At 40.2% G+C, this 18,551-nt stretch overlaps 1 protein-coding gene across 1 annotated transcript in view; it reads left to right on the top strand.

Annotated features, from left to right (window-relative positions):
* The window catches only part of BNC2 (basonuclin 2), a 458,860-nt gene that overhangs the window by 125,017 nt on the left and 315,292 nt on the right, over positions 1-18,551 (top strand). Inside the window, 2 exon segments of the mRNA XM_031654267.1 lie at positions 6,702-6,827; positions 16,855-17,055. Coding sequence (XP_031510127.1) covers positions 6,702-6,827; positions 16,855-17,055 — 327 coding nt within the window.

Genomic DNA, 18,551 nt, shown 5'->3' with positions numbered 1-18,551 from the left:
TTAGTACTTGTATGCTAGGTGCTTGGCTAAACCTTTTGCACTAATAAAAATGTTTAATCTTCACAACAATTCTGTGAACAGATACTTTTATTTCCACTTTAGAGATGAAGAACTTTGGCTAAGTAACTTGCTAAGATCACACAATTAGTAAAAGGCTCTACAGTTATTCAAATCCAAGAAATTTCACTGCAGAACTCTGACACTTAACCACTTGGCAAAATTGATTTCCTGGATGTATTTCTTCTATATATGCTATAAGCACACACACAAAATGTAAATAACACTATGAAGGATGAAGAGAAATTGTTTACTATTAGTTCATTCACATACAGTGATACTGTTTGCATATGTGGGCATGATGTGATAAAGCACTGAAATGTTACAAACTTCCACATTTTACACAGTTTTTCTGATAAAGCTCAGTGAGATCAGTGTAAAAATTTCACAGGGAGTTTATATTTCTCCTTGCCACAAACTAGACATCCTGAGCTTTGGGGCCAACGTTGTCTGTGTCCAAGGGCAAAAGTTCTCTTTCTTCTCATTGTCATATTTAAACCCCACCCATGGAAATATTCCAAGTCCTGAGTGATGATCACTTCCTCTGGGCAAGGGTATGAAGAATAAAAGTAAATCTAGCAGGAGGAGTAAATCCCAAAAGACAGAGATAAGTACTTGAGGTCAGAGACTGCGTCTTTTATAGTTTGTCTACATACCAAACTCATTAATATGAATAATCATCTTAGCTGTAGTGGTTGTAGTAGCAAAAGTAATACAGAAACCAGTCTTCTCCTGTATTTTTACATTAGCATTCATTATTTGTAGGATTTGGGAGGTCTTTTTGAGAAAGTGATGTGAAACTAAGTCTCTCCCATGTTTCTCCTTTAGTTCCACTTTTTCCTACCGACATAAAATATTTTTCAACCTTAATAACTGCAGCCTATAGGAATAAAAGTATAAGATGGTGGGGGAAAAACTGAGAACAGTGTGAACAAAATCTACATATTTATCCATTTAGGTTTTTTCCCTGGGGTATTTTTGAATACCCTTTGACACGATAAGCCTCTTTATGGTTTATTCACTTGGTAGGGAATGGGGGAGAAAAAAGGAGCCAGTGCACCTGGCACTATTCCTCTCAACACCCTATACCCATCATGTGAATGGAAAGAACCCTAAACCTTCATTTTCAGAATTGTATCTCAGCCTCTGGCTCCTGAAGAAAACCAGTGTGGTTCAGATGTGGGATGGGAAGAGCGGTTTGCATTGGCATCAGCCCTGCGGGTGCTTTGGGGCTGGAGCACACACAGCTGTGGGTTACAGATGCTTGCTTTCCGGTATTAATGTGGCCAACATGTGAAACCATGACACCCACAATACTACACAAAGGTCCACGCCTCTGATAGTTTGAGAAATAACTCCCTCTGAAGAAATTCTTCTTCTCGAAGGGCTGGAATACATTCTAGAATGGAAGGTCCTCTTTCAGAGGCGTAGAGCCAGGAAAGAGATGCCTTATAATGTTGGACAGAGCACAGGGTGTCTGTAGGCTTAGGAGCTTTAACCAAACATGGGGGGAAAAAAGTCTACTCTAAACCCTAGATTCATAAATTCGAAATTCTATGCTATGCATGTAGCAGAAAGCTTGTACACTCAAGTCATTGTGTAGTTTCTTTGGAGATGTCAAATGCAAACCATTATTGGTGGTTGTCATCTGGCCTGACTCAGGGTGTGTTAGAAACGTTTCCACCAATTTTTATTTCCCTGAGCTGTCTCCAAGGATGGTAGAACCAGGGGAATCTATACACAAGAGAAAAGAAACGAGCATAGGGTTGGATGACGCTTTCTTTGTAATTTAATAACTAGGACTTTTTTCAGGGTGTGGGGATTTTGTCCTTTCTCACTCATGAGGCCTATGCTTCCTTCTGACAGTACACTTGAGAGAGCTGAGATATTTCCACCCCTATTCAGTTAGTGAGACAGTTTTCTCATTCAGGTACAATTTCCAGTGAAATAGTAGCTTATAAGTATCCAGAAGTTAGTTTATTGACTCTTATTGCACTTCTGAGCACCTAATAAATAATTTATTTGTCTGATGGATATGTGGCTACCTAACTATGGGGCATGAAATATGCACTGTTTTTCTAATATACTGTAGGGAGACCTGTTTATAAAGTATTTAGTATTGGTTTTATAATGCACTGTTGACAACAGGAGACCACGAAGCTCAAAGATCAATCTGATTTTGGCCCACAGTATTAATGCTGCTTTATAAAGCTCTATGACAGGTCACTTAGATAGTGGTCTTCACAGAAAGGACTCTGTTAGGAAGGCAGACTGTAGAGGCTGCCAGTACAGTAGATGAATGTCTTTGTCTGTGTCCCTAAGGTGACTCTGGTGGTTGCTGATGTTGGCCAGGTGATGGAACCCATCATTTCCCTGCTCTCTAGAGGGATTCTGGACTAGAAGTACTGAGTTCTGCTAATGCAGACCTCGCTAATTGGGCAGAAAGCTGCTGTGACTTTGGACCACAATTGCAGTTCTGGAGACAGGAATCGGACAATAAGGAGTGGAACTTGGCTCTCTTCAGCTTTGTCTTATGTTTATTAATGAAGTGAAATTATTCCACATCTTTTATGCCTTTGTTCAAATCACATAGATGACATAGCATAAAGTATTTTGATTTTTGTTGGCTTTGGGGAATTTCCTAGCCAGAAATAAATTCATAGACATTAGAACGCTACACACTAAACACTTTGAATTTGGGGAAACCTAAATAAAGACTAATTTCATCCAAAATCAGTTCTCAGTGTTTTACTTTATTTTCTTCATAAGAACTATACACTATGAGAATGCTGCATAATGACGGTGATTTATAACATAGTATTGCCCATCAAGGTATATGTGTTATTGTCTTTTTTTTTTTTTTTTTTTGAGACAGAGCCTCACTCTGTCACCCAGGCTGGAGCGCAATAGCGTGATCTCAGCTCACTGCAACCTCCGCCTCCCAAGTTCAAGTGATTCTCGTACCTCAGCCTCCTGAGTAGCCGGAACTACAGGCGTGTACCACCACTCCTGGCTGATTTTTGTATTTTCAGTAGAGACGGGGTTTCACCATGTTGGCCAGGCTGGTCTTGAACTCCTGACCTCAGGTGATCCACCTGCCTTGTCCTCCCAAAGTGCTGGGATTACAGGTGTGAGCCACTGCACCTGGCATGGTGTATGTTTTAGAGCAAGGTATTTTTCTCTTTGTGTTGAGAACTCCTTGCTGGTTCTAAGTATTTCACTTCCCAAACTGGGAACTCTGAGCTATACTTTCTTGGACCCAGTCAGCTTGTTTATTATTTCTCACGCTTTTGTGGGAATCCAGGCTGAGTTCTGCTATTTGCCATTTCTGTTACTCATTTCTTACTGATACAGAGTTTCATTTTTTTTTTTTTTTTTGAGACAGAGTTTCGCTCTTGTTGCCCAGGCTAGAGAGCAATGGTGTGATCTCGGCTCACCGCAGCCTCCGCCTCCCGGGTTCAAGAGATTCTCCTGCCTCAGGCCCCTGAGTAGTTGGGATTACAGGCATGCGCCACCATACCCAGCTAATTTTGTGTTTTTAGTCGACACGGGGTTTCTCCATGTTGGTCAGGCTCGTCTCGAATTCCTGACCTCAGGTGATCCGCCCGCCTCGGCCTCCCAAAATGCTGGGATTATAGCAGAGTTTCACTTTACCCTTTCCAGTTGGACCCAACCTTTTCTTCCTTCTGGTACTCCTCGATTCCTTCCTATCAGGTCTCCCTCACCACATAGCCCCATCTTTACTTTTCTCATTTATTGAGCACCCTGTTAGACCGTGAATTAGCAAATAAAAATTCTGTCCCTTTTAAGAAGTGTACAATTTAATGGAAGAGACTAGTAATAAACTGGTTTTCTAACATGAGCAGTTTTAATATATGTATTTCTTAACCACAGATTTTTTTTTTCTGTATCTCTTACCTTTGGTTTCTGAGGGGAAAAAAGGGTTTCTTTTTTCTCCCTCCAGGGGCACCCTTTTCATTTGTGCTCTTTATCATATACTCTCCTCGGACCCTTTCATACCATTTTCCCTCTGGCTTAGATCTTCAATATCCTTTTCTCTGCTGGCTTCGTCCCCTTTGCCTGTGATAGTCTCTTTTTTCCCTGTAGTGAAAAACAAACTGCCAACTTATGAACACAACCTGTCCGAGCTCCTCTAACTTTCCAGACCACGTTTCTCTTACTTGATTTCTTTGCAGAATTTCTCCAAAGAATATTTTATCTTTTCTGCCTCTTTGTCTTCACAATTTGCTTACTTCTTAACTCTTCTGCAATGTGGATTCTGTATACCTATCAATCCACAAAGACATTCACTCTTATGGCACAAAGCCTAATAAAATATTTCAGCCACAAATATTCATGAAGAATGGTATGTTGAACACCCATTGACCCAAGTTTAGGAACTAATATGTACAAACACATCTGAAGACTAGGGTTACCATTGAAATTATACTGTGTCACTCACTGTCAATCTCCCCATCCGCCTTTCCCCATATTCCATCCTTAAGCACTATTCTGATTTTGGTATTTTTTATTCCCTTGCCTTTTGGTTTGTTCTTACTGTATTTGCTTCTACTTAGTATTTCACTTGGTTTTAACCATACCCTAAACATAAGTCTTGTTGTTTTAGATCATTTAAAGCTCTTAAGCATCCTATCTTCTGTCAACTGTTTTCCCTTATCATGTGGAACGTGGGACAATCACAATGCTCCTGTTAACTCTGTTCCTTCTTTTTTTTCCCCTAATAACCATGGGTATCCCCTGAGATACTGACCTTGGCCACTTGTTTATCTCTTGGGTCAGGTCTGTGTAGATGGCTGCTGAATGTGATAACTTCAGTGTCAGTCTGTTTTGTAACATTTCTAGTTGCCTGGTTATCTGCATGATCTGCTGTTTCCCCATACTGAACCTGATACATATTCTCACAAAATAGTTCACCCCCCTTTCTGTTGATAATGCTACCATTTTCCTGTGCTCAGACTATTAGAACTTTAGTGTCATTGTTGACACTTCTCATTTGTTACAGTCATTCTGGTCCCCTTGATTTTATCTTCACAGTATCTTTTGTATCTTGTCCTTTTTGTTTTCTCCAGCCCTCTTGCCAGTAATTTACCCAGATTATTGATTGATTGATTGAGTTGGAGTTTTGCTCTTATTGCCCAGGCTGGAGTGCAATGGCACAATCTCTGCTCACTGCAACCTCTGCTTCTTGTGTTCAGCTGATTCTTCTGCCTCAGCCTCCCGAGTAGCTGGGACTACAGGCATGCACCACTACACCTGGCTAATTTTTTTTTTCGTATTTTTAGTAGAGATGGGGTTTCACCATTTTGGCCAGGATGGTCTTGAACTCCTGACCTCAGGTGATCTGCCCGCCTTGGCCTTCCACAGTTTGGGATTACAGGCATGAGCCACCGTGCCCAGCCTATTTTAATGTCTTCCTAACTGGACCCCGCTTTTGTCTTTTCACACTTCAATCCATCTGTCATACTGTTGCCAGATAAATCTTCTTGGAGTAAAATAGTGATCAGATGTTACTGCTGTTGAGAAGCTTTTAGTAGTTTAGACTGTTGGTGGATAATAGGCTAAATAGCAATTCTTTGTAGTGGAGTATAGGGCCCTTACTTTTATAATAGTTCCTATCAACCACTACATCCATTTCATTCATTGTTCTTCTATGTACATCTTCCCTTAAGTTCCAGTCAAACTGTATTACTTCTCTAGGAATATAATCCGGACGCTCAGTGCAAGAGCAAAACCTGCCTCAGCGTAGAAGCTTTTTTTTTTTTTTTTTTTTTTAAAAACCACACTGGCTGGAAGGAATCTCTTAAGTTTCTGTGGAATTCTGCGCTCATTTCATTTCCCATTCTGTTTTTGTTAAGGTTGTTTTGTTCATGGCTTATCTCCTGTACTAGATTGTACAGTTGTGACCAAGGAATATGTCTTAACTTTTATGTTCTCCGCAGCTTCTTGTACTTGGCAAGGGAGTGGGGTAGAGGGGTGGGGAGGCGGTGATTAGTATTCCCTAACAGCAGTTAAAAGTGTCATATTAAGTGGAAGAAAACGGAGTAAGAAATTGAGCTAGGCAGGCCAAAAGTGTACCCATTATCAATTAGCAAATTATTCAGTTATTCCCACTTTGTTACTTTAGTTCTCACCAAAGTTTATTTAGCGGTTGGCTACTATCAGCCTTAGAAACTATTAACTCTTTAAAACTGTGTTTAGGGCCAGGTGCAGTGGCTCATGCCTGTAATCCCAGCACTTTAAGAGGCCAAGGTGGGCGGATCACGAGGTCATGAGATCGAGACCATCCTGGCTAACATGGTGAAAACCTGTCTCTATTAAAAATACAAAAAATTAGCCGGGTGTGGTGGCGGGTGCCTGTAGTCCCAGCTACTCGGGAGGCTGAGGCAGGAGAATGGCGTGAACCCGGGAAGGGAGCTTGCAGTGAGCCGAGATCACGCCACTGCACTCCAGCCTGGGTGACAGAGCAAGACTCCCATCTCAAAAAAAAAAAAAAAAAAAAATGTGTTTAGTTTGTCATTGGTGTGTTATATTTGCAATTTCTTAAAAAGAAGTTTTGATGTACTCAGTGCTTTTAAGTAATACTGTCTGGGCATATGTAATTTCCTTTCCCAATCTCTCAATAGGCACACCTTGGGCCTACTCCACCTCCACATAGCCTTAATTACAAATCAGAGGACAGGCTTAGTGAGCAAGATTGGCCAGCATATTTCAAGGTCCCATGTTGTGGGGTTGATACATCTCAAATTGAGGTATGTTGTGTTTTTTTTTTTTTCCCTTTAAGTTACTTGGACACACTCGCATGCTTTGACTACCTAGTTAAGATATTTCTCTCACCTATTCTTTCTGCCACTCTTTTACTGTCTTTCATACTCATCCTCATTCTATGAAACTCAGATATTTACTTGCTTCCTAACACTTCTTGCCCCTGAAGAAATCATGGAAAGTAGATTTAATGATGGTTATTTGAATGATTTTGAATGTGATAAAGTATCTGCCTTCTATTGTTTCTCTCCCCACCTGTACTTACTTCTCTTTTTCTGTTCTTTCTTTCATACTGTTTTAGGGCTAGTTTATTGTTATTACTATTTTTAATAGTAGTACTATATTAATAGTGTTAATAGTAAACTTGTAAAACTGAAGTTTAACATACTTACAGAAAAGTACACAAATAAAAGCGTACAGCCTGATAAATTTTACACAGTGAATATACCCAGGACCACCAACTAGATGGAGATACATAACACTACCTGAGCCCCAAAAGTGTCCCTTAGCCCAGCCACTCTTCTCCACCAAAGATAATCACTGTGCAGATCTTCTAAGCGACCTGTTAAGTGTTCATATTTTTAACTTGCCGTTAATAGGTTTCTGGCATCTTTTGGGTTTCTTAATTTGGAAGACAATCTCTAAGTTCATGAACATTTGCTTTGTTTCAACATTTTTCGATTTAAATATATATGCATATAAATAGTCTCTATCAAGGCCAGTAGATTGCTTGACGGTAGGAGTTCCCAGACTTGCCTGGGTAACATAGCAAGACCCCATCTTTAAAAAAAAAAAAAAAAGCTAGGTGTGGTGGCCAAGATGGGAGGGTTGCTTGAGGCCAGGGGTTTGAGGTTCCAGTGAGCTATGATTGTGCACTGCACTCTAGCCCCAACAGAGCAAGATCCTATCACTTAAAAAATAATAGGCTGAACTGGGCATGGTGGTTCACGCCTGTAATCCCAGCACTTTGGGAGGCTGAGGCAGGCGGATCACCTAAGGCTGGGAGTTCGAGACCAGTCTGACCAACATGGAGAAACCCTGTCTCTACTAAAAATACAAAATTAGCTGGGCATGGAGGTGCATACCTGTAATCCCAGCTACTCAGGAGACTGAGGCAGGAGAATTGCTTGAATCTGGGAGGCGGAGGTTGCGGTGAGCTGAGACCGTGCCATTGCACTCCAGCCTGGGCAACAAGAGTGAAACTCCATCTCAAAAAGAAAAAAAATGAATAGGCTGGGCCCAGTGGCTCACACCTGTAATCTTAGCACTTTGGGAGGCTGAGGGAGGCAGATCATGAGGTCAGGAGTTGGAGACCAGCCTGACCAACATGGTGAAACCCCATCTGTACTAAAAATATAATAATTAGCCAGGCATAGTGGCACACGCCTGTAATCCCAGCTACTGAGGAGGCCAAGGCAGGAGAATCGCTTGAACCTGGGAGGCGGAGGTTGTAGTGAGCTGAGATCGCACCACTGCACTCCAGCCTGGGTGATAAAGCGAGACTCTGTCTCGAAAAATAATAATAATAATAAACAATAATAATAAAAAATAGTCTCTGGTTTTATAAACATTTTTGAAACTTTATACTGGGATTTTATTTTTTAAGTTTATTTTTTAGGTTTGTAAATTGCATATGAGGGAGTATCATTTTTAGAGTTGCTGTTTTTCTGTGATAATTCTAAAGGCAGTGTTGAGTTTTTCAATAATTTTGTAAGGTACTGAGCTCTGCCCTGCAGTATGATTTTATTTTTTCTTTCTTTCTTTTTTTTTTTTAAAAAAAACAGAATGGAGTGCAGTGGCACGATCTTGAGTCACTGCAAACTCCGCCTCCCAGGTTCAAGTGATTCTCCTGCTTCAGCCTCCTGAGTAACTGGGATTACAGGCCTGTGCCACTGTGCCTGGCTAACTTTTATATTTTTAGTAGAGGTGGGATTTCGCCATGTTGGCCAGACTGGTCTTGAACTCCTGTCCTCAAGTGATCCACCTGCCTCAGCCTCCCAAAGTGCTGGGATTACAGGCGTGAGCCATCGCACCTGGCCTGCAACATGATTTTCCTGGATGTTGGTGAATCTCAATCTTCTTTTCTGACAATAATTTTAACCATTATTATGACACCTTTACTGAGGCTGCAAGCTTCTTGGCCCACAGACTTTAGAAGGAAGTAAGTAAGGAAATTAACATTACCTTAGCTGGGCATGTTGGCTCACGCCTGTAATCCCAGCACTTTGGGAGGGCAAGGCGGGCAGATCACTTGAGGCCAGGAGTTCAAGACCAGCCTGGCTAAAGTGGTGAAACCCCGTCTACCAAAAGTACAAAAATTAGCCGGGGGTGGTGGCACGCGCCTGTAATCCCAGCTACTTGGTAGGCTGAGGCAGGAGAATTGCTTGAACCCAAGAGGTGGAGCTTGCAGTGACCCGAAATCGCAGCACTGCACTCCAGCCTGGAAGACAGAGAGATCCTGTCTCAAAACAAAAACAAAAAAACAAAGAAATTAACATTACCTTTGTGATTCTTGCAACTTTCATGTTCATGTTAAAGTAATTTCCCATTGTGTGTGCCCCTAGCCAGTTTTTTGTTTGTTTGTTTGTTTTAAATTCATTTAAGTAAAGCCATCACTGGTTCTTTCCTTCTAGATGTTCTCATAAAACATTGAATATAGGTTTGATAAAAAGAAGCCACTGTTACTGTTTGGACTTGAGAGAAGATTAATAAAGTCACTTTTTCTTTTTTTAAACCAAAACAAGGTAGGTAAATTGACCTTTTGTAGGCACAAGATTCATGCTGACCTCAGCTGCTTTTATTATCTGCAAATATCTTGAGTCTAAGGATTCATCATTTCCCTAACATTTTGTAAACTATCTCGTCTACCATACCTACTCAAATCCTTTTATTTTAAAATTTTTGTAGTGCATCAAGGGATTATGGCTTTTGGATATTTCCTTGATGTGTTTCTATGAAACTGAGGCCCTGATTAGGCTGTCAGCAGATACTGTATTACATTGATTGTTTTAGTTGGTAGAGACACACGTGTCAACTAGACCAGTTTCTCCCTTTTGCTGAGAAGGGTGAAGCTTTTAGATAATATTTAGTTATGGGGGATGTTTGTGCCACTGTTTAAAGTGATTTGACCCTGGGTCCTCCTCCAACCTTACGTTAGAAGGCCTATTTTCCTCTCTTGTTCTAAGGGCATGTAATGAAGTCTTCAGTACACAAACTTTCTCCCTCCCTGTAGGTGAGTGGTTATTATTTTTTTTTTTTGTCACGGGCTCGGATATCATGTTCTTATGTGTAAACATTGGACCATATAGTACTCACAATACTTTGGCAAAAAGCAAACCAACCAAAAACTGAAGGCATGCCTTCGTGTCTTATTTGCAACTTGGACCATGATCTTGCCCCTTGAAATCTTCAGGCTGTTCTGATGAAGCCTTCTCTATGTTGAAATGCCCAGTCAAGGTGGCCAGAACCATCTGGAGAAGGTAGAGTTGTAAATATGAAGTAACATGTGTAATTCTAAAGGACTCTTATAATGAGAGAGAGGCCAGTGACTGAGGCTGGCAATCAGCTTTTTCTGATTGCCAGCCTGAAAAATCTTCTGAAAATCATAAGCTTTTTCTTTCCTTATTTGAATCTGTAAAGACCCATAAGTGCATTTTGAATTTGTTCATCTATAAGCTGTTAACCCAAATTCATGTCCCAGGTTTTTAAGAGAATAAGCAATAGAATATAGGTGTTTCCAAAGAGGAAGACGTATAGAAGCAGATAGGTGTCTAGTTCATTCATTCACAGATAGGCACTAGGTTAGATCCAGTAGTTGGCATGCATGCATCAACATGTTAATCGGAATTAAAGGCTGCTACATTTAGGCTTGGCTAGATCATCTATAAATTGAAACACAAAAGGGAATTGTTAACTAGGAAAGTATTTGTCCAGGTTCCTTAAAGTTTAAATACGGGGATCCAACTAGTATTCTCCAAAATTTTTCATGAATATCAGACTTTACTGCTGTGGAGCACTTGGCTGTTGTAAGAGGAGTGTTTCATCTCTTATAAGTATGGTAATGAAAGGAAATTAGGAGCCAGTGGGACAGTGCAGGGACCTAGGTGTAAATAATGGGTGAATCTTTTTTTTTTTTTTGAGATGGAGTTTTCGCTCTTGTTGTCCAGGCTGGAGTGCAGTGGCGTGATCTTGGCTCACTGCAACTTCCACCTCCCAAGTTGAAGCGATTCTTTTGCCTTAGCCTCCTGAGTAGCTGGGATTACAGGTGCCTGCCACCATGCCTGACTAATGATAGGTGAATCTTAATTGTGAAGATGAGTACGTTTATGAGTAGAGATGGCTTCATATCAGAACTTTATCTTACAAGCTACTCTTTACTTTTCCGCCTCCCTACTCCATGCCAACAGAGTTAATGTAAGCATAGTAGAGTAATGTTTCATCTTTGTGCGTGTAGTTTTCTTTTTTTGGGGTGGGAGGAGGTGAAGTTTTTACTGTCTTTCCATCTATTTACATATGTGAGTCCAGGGAAAACAGGCAGCTTAAATTATGATATAATTTTTTACAAAGGGAAAACCTGAGTTGAAATTACTGTTTTACTTTATTCATTTCTTTACAGTGAGTCAAAAATTTTTTCCCCTTAACTTCACATAGAAAATGAAACTTTACACAATAAAGTAAGGATGGCAGGTTTCACAAGGGAAAAAGGTTGCTGTCAACTTCTTTCCTCAGGAATATGGAAATGTGGGTGGATTATCTGTTCAGAAGAGATTTCCTTTATTACTTATTTTTCCTTTTTTCATTTAAGACATCTGTTAACATTTCACACAGCCCAACAGATGTTGGAAAGCAAGTCCCATACTTTGTTCTCAAGAAAAATGACATTTCCTCAGTTGGTTCCCCCACCTCTGTGACTGAGTCCAGCCTGCTGCATAATTTGCATATATTAAGTTATATACCTTAATGCCATATGAATTTGTAACTTCAGCATTATTTTTATATGGTAAACTCTGATTTGATTAGAAACTAGTTTACATGTTGCTCTAGAATTAAGAGAGGGCAAAACATTTTAAAACTCTTCTTTAAGAATGGCAACCTGATTCCACATACAAGATTGGATAGCCAGTTTTTAACATTTTTTTTCTATAAAATAAATGAATTACAAAAGCTTGATTTGTTTCGCCATAAGGAAGTGCTGATTGTCATGCGACGTGGAGCGTCATTTTTATTATTTTGGCAAGAACAGGGACAGTTTTGTCTTGACAAGCCATTAGATGAATACCAGCATGTGTCACATGAAAAACCACTGATCTTTAACCCAGCTCTGTACTTAACCAAGCCCTGAAAATGAATAGTGAATAAAAGAAGAGCAAAGGCAGAGCACATTGCAGATTATAGAATCTGTTAACAGTTGCTGAAGTGAACCCAGGGAATTACAGGTATTGTTCTGTGAACCAGCAGAAGTTCTAGAGATGCTTGTTAAATTGTATACATAAACTACACATTTATTTTATATTTGTACAGGATTTACATTGTTTGAGACAGAAAAAATAAAAATCCTAGAGTACTTTCTCAGTGCAGCAAATGTGTGCTTTTATCATAAAATCATATATATTTACATAGAACTCAATGAGGTTTTTTTCCTGCAGTTATATAACTTATTTTAAGAAAGCAATGTGCTTTTAAAGAAATTAAGTAGAAAGAAGAAAACATATGCTATATGCCCTTCCCCTCAAAGAAAACACCCGACAAACATACATGCAAAACAAAATTCTTTGCTCACTTGTGTTTTCATGTATTCATTGTGGCTGATTTTTTACACCAACATGTGATTTTTTTTTTTTTAGCAAATGGAGGGAAAAACCCAAAACCCACCGTAATACTCAAGTACTGAAAAGATCAGTAACATTTTAAACAGTTGGTTGTGGGAATTATTGCTTACAGAGCTAACAAGAAAGAACACACTTTTTTACTCTGCTGGTGGAATTGCATTGTGCCTCCCTATAGTCTTGTTATCCCACACTAACTGAAATGCAAATTTTTTGTAACTAATTGGATCTCATTGAGGGTGCATGCACAGTGTGTAATTATATGCAAAAAGGTTTTAAAAAGTAAAATTTCCCTGCAATTACAACTTTTAATTACTATCCAAAACATGGCACCTATAGCACAGGTTTAGAATATATATGTCTGACTTTTTTACAGATTACTCAAAAACATGAGCTATGAAATGCTTAATAAGGTGTCAGCTCGAAAGTTACAGGGAAAATGTTTAATTACAGCAATCTATAAATTGAATTTTACTATAGTTATATGAAAATAAAGATTTCTTTTTAAGTTTAGGATTTAGTGTATTAGAGTATGAAAGGCATGTTATAGTGCATTCCTTTTCTTGGAAGATTTTAAATGTTAAAACATCGTCAACATCAGAAATCACTTTCAGAGCCATTGTGTTTTTTCCCTTTGGTTCTCCAGTCTATTTTACCATTGTAAAATGCTTTTGAGTTTCTTACTTTGTGTAAGTATATTTTTGCTTATGTGGTGTGATGTGGGGGAGGTAGTCACATTCCCACAATGTCTTGAACTTGGATGCAGTGAAACCTAGTTTGGTGGACTCCATAATTTCCATGGTCCATCTCTCACTATCAGTAAATGTGGGAAAGCCAACAGATGGCATTTAAGTGCTTCTCATTCTTTAACCTGAAATACTCAGAATCAGCAGCAAAAAGCAATTATTGTGGAAGTGATACTTGTCTTCTTCCTCCTAGTTTTAAATAATTTTCATATAAATGATTCCAGAGAGTTATTCCATAATTGTCAGACTACGTAGCCAGTGGAAAAAACTCAAAAGGCGTATTTGTGCCTTGTAGGTGTATTTTTTTGTACCTGTGTCTGTAAAACAATACAGGTGTCCCAGTTGTTAGATAGAAATTATCCTAACATCAAATATTCTACACAGTATGTTATATGTGGAAGTTTAGATCATGTATCTTGGGGATTTATAGAGGGATCAAATGTTCTTTTCAAATATTTTTGTTAAAATGAGTGTTAGAGAAACTTAAAATCTTATTTATTATTGAGTCTGGATTAATTGTTGTCTCTTTTTGTAACAAAGCTTGTCCTCTTTGTAAACTTGTGTTACAAAGTAGTTAAGATTTTGTTTGAGCAAATCCATTTAGCAGGTGCACTACTGTATATTTGTTATAAAAAATATTTTTTAAACCTTAGAAAGATATCCTGCTGTTTTTAAGGCTTGTGTTGTGGCAATGACATGTTATATTGCAGACCTGTTTCAGCCAGGGCCACCTCAGTCCTTGATATCTGAAAGAGCTCAGTTTGCCTATACTGGGTAGCATTTTGTCAGAAGACTGCTGGCTGGGCAGACTAGATTTGGATGTATTAGCTAGTCAGCCTAATAACCCTGTACAGACTGTATTGATTTTCTAGGAGAGAGTTTATGAACTAAATAAACTTGGGGTTGGTGTCTTAATAAACTGCTTCTCTCAGTCTGTCACATTTAGTTACTGAGCTGTGCAGTTTAGGGGGAAAAAAGGCTAATTCTGTTACAGATTGTTCACAGCAGGGTCTCCAAATTAGCCCTTTGTTTTGTAATGCCACCTTGCTTGGGCTCGCTTTGAGCACATTTCTCAGTTTTGCCCTAATGAGTTGCAACACTGATAATGTGGCTGATGATCTTTCATTGATTTCACTATCACTTGCTTGTCTGGTAATTGATCCGTTGCTGAGCCTCTAGTTAATTATATCGGCTTTGACATGGCCCGGTCCACGGGGAATTTCAAGTCTTGCAGAATAACAGTTTTAATAAAAGAGTCTATTACTGCAGGTGCTTGCTGCTGCATGCCAGTTGATTTTTGTGTTGTTAGTGTGTGTGTGGGGTCGGGGGTAGGATACCTGGGAAAGAAGAGGACTGCAGGACTGATAGAAAAAAGGGGTGGGGGCTAGAAAAAGAGGAAGAGGGCGTGAAGGAGGGGGAGAAAGAGACAAGGAGAGGGCGAGTGAGAGGCAAGAGAGAACACACAGGCAAAAAAACACACAGGCAAAGTGATACAACAGAGCCTGAGTGGAAGGAGGAGGAAGCTTGCTATTGACAGTGTCCTTAAGCCTCCCACAAATAACAGCCATTAGTGGGAAGGTCAGGAGCTGAGCAGGCAGCTTGACTGAGGCACTGAGTGCCACTTCAGAAATCAAGAGGCTAGCAAATTTTAGAGGGAGTTTAAGTGGGTAATAGCTAGCAGTAAAGGTACAGTCACTGTTGACAATTGACTCGTAGGGGCTTTTCCTGCCCTCCCCCCAGCAAGAATATTTTTATTGACCACAGGTGGACTTAATATATTTTAAGGCAACAATTCTTTGGGTTCTTGTTTGTTTCCTCTCAGATATTGAATTTGCTTCTTTTGAGACTTTTTTGTGCTTAATGGTGGTGAACTGGAGGGAAGTTTAACAGAAAAGCTTTCAGGAGATGTCGGTTCTAGAGGGGAAGGCACATTTGTGTCAACATAGTGTACGTTTTCTCATCTTTTCTCATTGTCCACTAATGACACAGAGCTGCCACTGAAGCTCTTTTCTGTTTCTTTTGTTGTTTCAGAGAGTAAGGTTTATTGTTATTCTTGAGTTAAGAAGGAGCAAGGAGAGTGGTACATTTGTCCTCGATATTTGTAGGTGGTTGAAGATTAATGTTCCTTACATTTTAAGTTTAGGAAGGATGGCTTTTTCCTGCTGACTACTTTTATGAGATGGCATGAATTTAGCTTTCCATTTTGAAGTTACTGTTTATGTACAGTGCGTTTTGTTCAGTGCTGCTTTTCCATAAATAAGGCAGACAAACACTATCTAATAAATAGGTGAATAGTTTTAAGACATGTTTAATTAAAAATGTGACATGTTATCAAGAGTATATTTCATCAGGCAGGAAAACGTTATAGAATTTTCCACAGATACATTGAATAAAAAATGGAGTTTTTATATTGACTACTTTTTGCCTGAAATGGGACAGGCTTTTTTTGTTTATCTTTTTCTTTTCTTATGATTTGAAAGGATATTGCAGATGCTTCATCTAGGAACTTTAACAATGGATTTTTTTCTACTTTTGAGCTTTAAGAAAAGGTATACTTTTTTCCTTTGCCATTCAGTTTCTCATTACTTAACATCCAGTTTAGTAATTAATAGCCTCAGGTACTAGATATTAAATAGTATATGTTTATATTTGGCAGATGTTTATTGTGCATCTTCTATGTTATAAAAACTGCTAGGCTTATTTACTTACTCTTCAGAGTATAAGGTCACATCTCTATGTATGTTATTTAGGAGTTTCTATATGGTTATAAATAGCCCAGCACATACGACACGACTTTCAGGAGCTAACATTTAGACCATAACTGAGCCAACTTTACATTTTCTTACAGCTGACTATTTTACTTTCTTCAGTGTAATTAAAAAAATATTTACGTATCACAGTTTTACAAATGTTAAAGCAAAGACTGGTGTATGTTAAAGCAAAGTCTGGTGTCAGATATTATGTGTTATATCGGAAAGCATTGTTGAGAAAAATTCCCGGGGAAGGGCCCTAGCTTCTCCTCGCCCTGTGCACTGTGATTGTGGTGCTGCCTGGAGTGTGCATAAGTGTGTATGTATCTGTATATCTGGAGAGGGGTTAGTGCAGGGTGTCATTTGGTGCCTGACAGTGGAACAGTGCAGTTGACTCTTAGCTCTGCTATCCAATGACATGCAGTGGCTGAGAGTTTGAAGCTGATGGTTGGGTCTCCAGTGCACACCTGACAGGCAGCTGTTAAACTGAGCAAAGGCAAGCTTGGGGAGTCACAATCTATGCATAAATGATAGGGATATCTGTGCAGAAGGTGCAAAAGAAGCTCTGACCCCCTCCCTCCCCCAAATCTCCCCCTTCCCAAATGAAATGCACAGTTCAGCCAGCTTCTTAACTACACTACACTCCTGCTACTGGCTGCCAAGAGGCTCAAAAAATCCACCTTCACTTTTCAGTCAGAAGAGGCAGAAGTGGATGTGAGAGAAAGAGAGACACAGAGAGACAGAGAGCCAAGGAGGGCAAGAGACTTGACTTTAAGAGACTCCTGTACTGACAACTCCATGCAGTTCGGAACCAGAACGACTACGGCTGAACCAGGGTTCATGGGGACATGGCAAAACGCTGATACTAACCTCTTATTCAGAATGTCCCAACAGGTAAGTTTCTTTCTTTCTTTCTTTTTTTTTTTTTTTTAAAGAAACCTTGAATTGTTATGGGCACTTTTGTTTCTGGTGTTTTTCTTTCTAAATATTTTTTAAAATGTGGTCACTTCCTAGTTAGGCTCTGTTTTGTCATAACTGTGTTACTGGAATGTGCAGGGTTACTTCATGGTTTCCCTAAGGGCGTCTTAAAAGAAAAAGGGGAAAGGATACTGAAGTAAACGAAAGCAGAGACGTTTTTGAAAAGTTTCACAGTACAGCCTGGGTCAGGGGAAGACTTAATTTATTTCTTTGTTTTCTGTTAAGAATGAAAAAAGCCACCACCCAACAAATGTATCTTTCTATCAATATGAATCACTTCGTCCAAAGTGTCTGCTCTCTCGGAGTAGGTTCTGCAACCTAAAAAACAGTAATAAAATCTAGGGGCCCCTCACAACAGCCCTACTGACTTCATGTGGCTGGAGGCACCTTCGTTCAGACCTGAGAAGAGAGAGGAGGCTGTGCAGGCTTGGCTGCCAGTGCCGAGGGTTGCTGGAGGAGTCGGCGTGCGTGGCGGGCTGTGCTGCTCGGTCCTTGCTCCTCGCTCCTCCGCTCTGCTCCTCGCCCCTCTGCTCTGCTCCTCGCCAGCCAGCCCTCTGCGCCCGCCCTTGCGTTCCCTTCGCCGGCTCCGGCCCGCTCTCCCACCCGCCCGCCCGCCGGCGCACTCACTCGGGCGCAGCCTCGGTGTCTTCCCCAGAGCCGCTCCTCCGTCCCGGCCGCGCTGGAGGCGTTCGGCTTGCTGGCTCTGCTGGGAAAGCCGACGTGGTAGCGCGAGGCCTTCGGTTACTGATAATTAATCACTGGAGCCGGCGGCTCGTACCATGCGCTCCGTGATACGCGCCCTGTGCGCCGGGCTTCTCTTGCACAATTGCTGGCTCCTTGGCTCCGCGGGGGAGCGAGGGTGAGAGGAAGCGAAGGGGACACAACCCAGAAACTTTCATCTTGGATTGTGCTCAAGTGAGGGAGGGAAGTTCCCTGGTGCCTCCCTCCTAGACACGTCTTGCTTTTCCAAAGCCTACACCAAACCCACACAAAGCAAGTTAGTTTGATATTATCCACATAGCACGAAAGTACTATTGACAAGTATACTTGGATTTTAAGTTGATGGTGGTTGTTAAGAAATATTGTGCCACTCGTGAGGAAAAAAATACTGCAACTGCTTTCTTTTTAAAAAAAAAAAACCCTTTGTACGAGTTCACGAAAATTAAATACTTTCAGTTAGATATTTAAAGTTGTTGATAATAAAAAAAAAACAATTTGCTAGGCTATAAACTGCTACAAGTTTAGAAATATATTTGCAAGAGATAATACCTACAACCAGGGGTTTGTAGCATTTAGCTAGAGAACAGTTTTAGCACACAATTCTAGATGGGATAAGTGCATTTGAATAAGGTGTATTTTGACATATCCTGTAGAGGGACCCTGATTACTGCTGATACAGTAAGCTGGGATTT

The sequence above is a fragment of the Papio anubis genome, chromosome 13 (assembly GCF_008728515.1).
Source record: "Papio anubis isolate 15944 chromosome 13, Panubis1.0, whole genome shotgun sequence".
NCBI classification, from domain to species: domain Eukaryota; kingdom Metazoa; phylum Chordata; class Mammalia; order Primates; family Cercopithecidae; genus Papio; species Papio anubis.
This window is presented reverse-complemented; position numbering and strand designations above follow the sequence as displayed.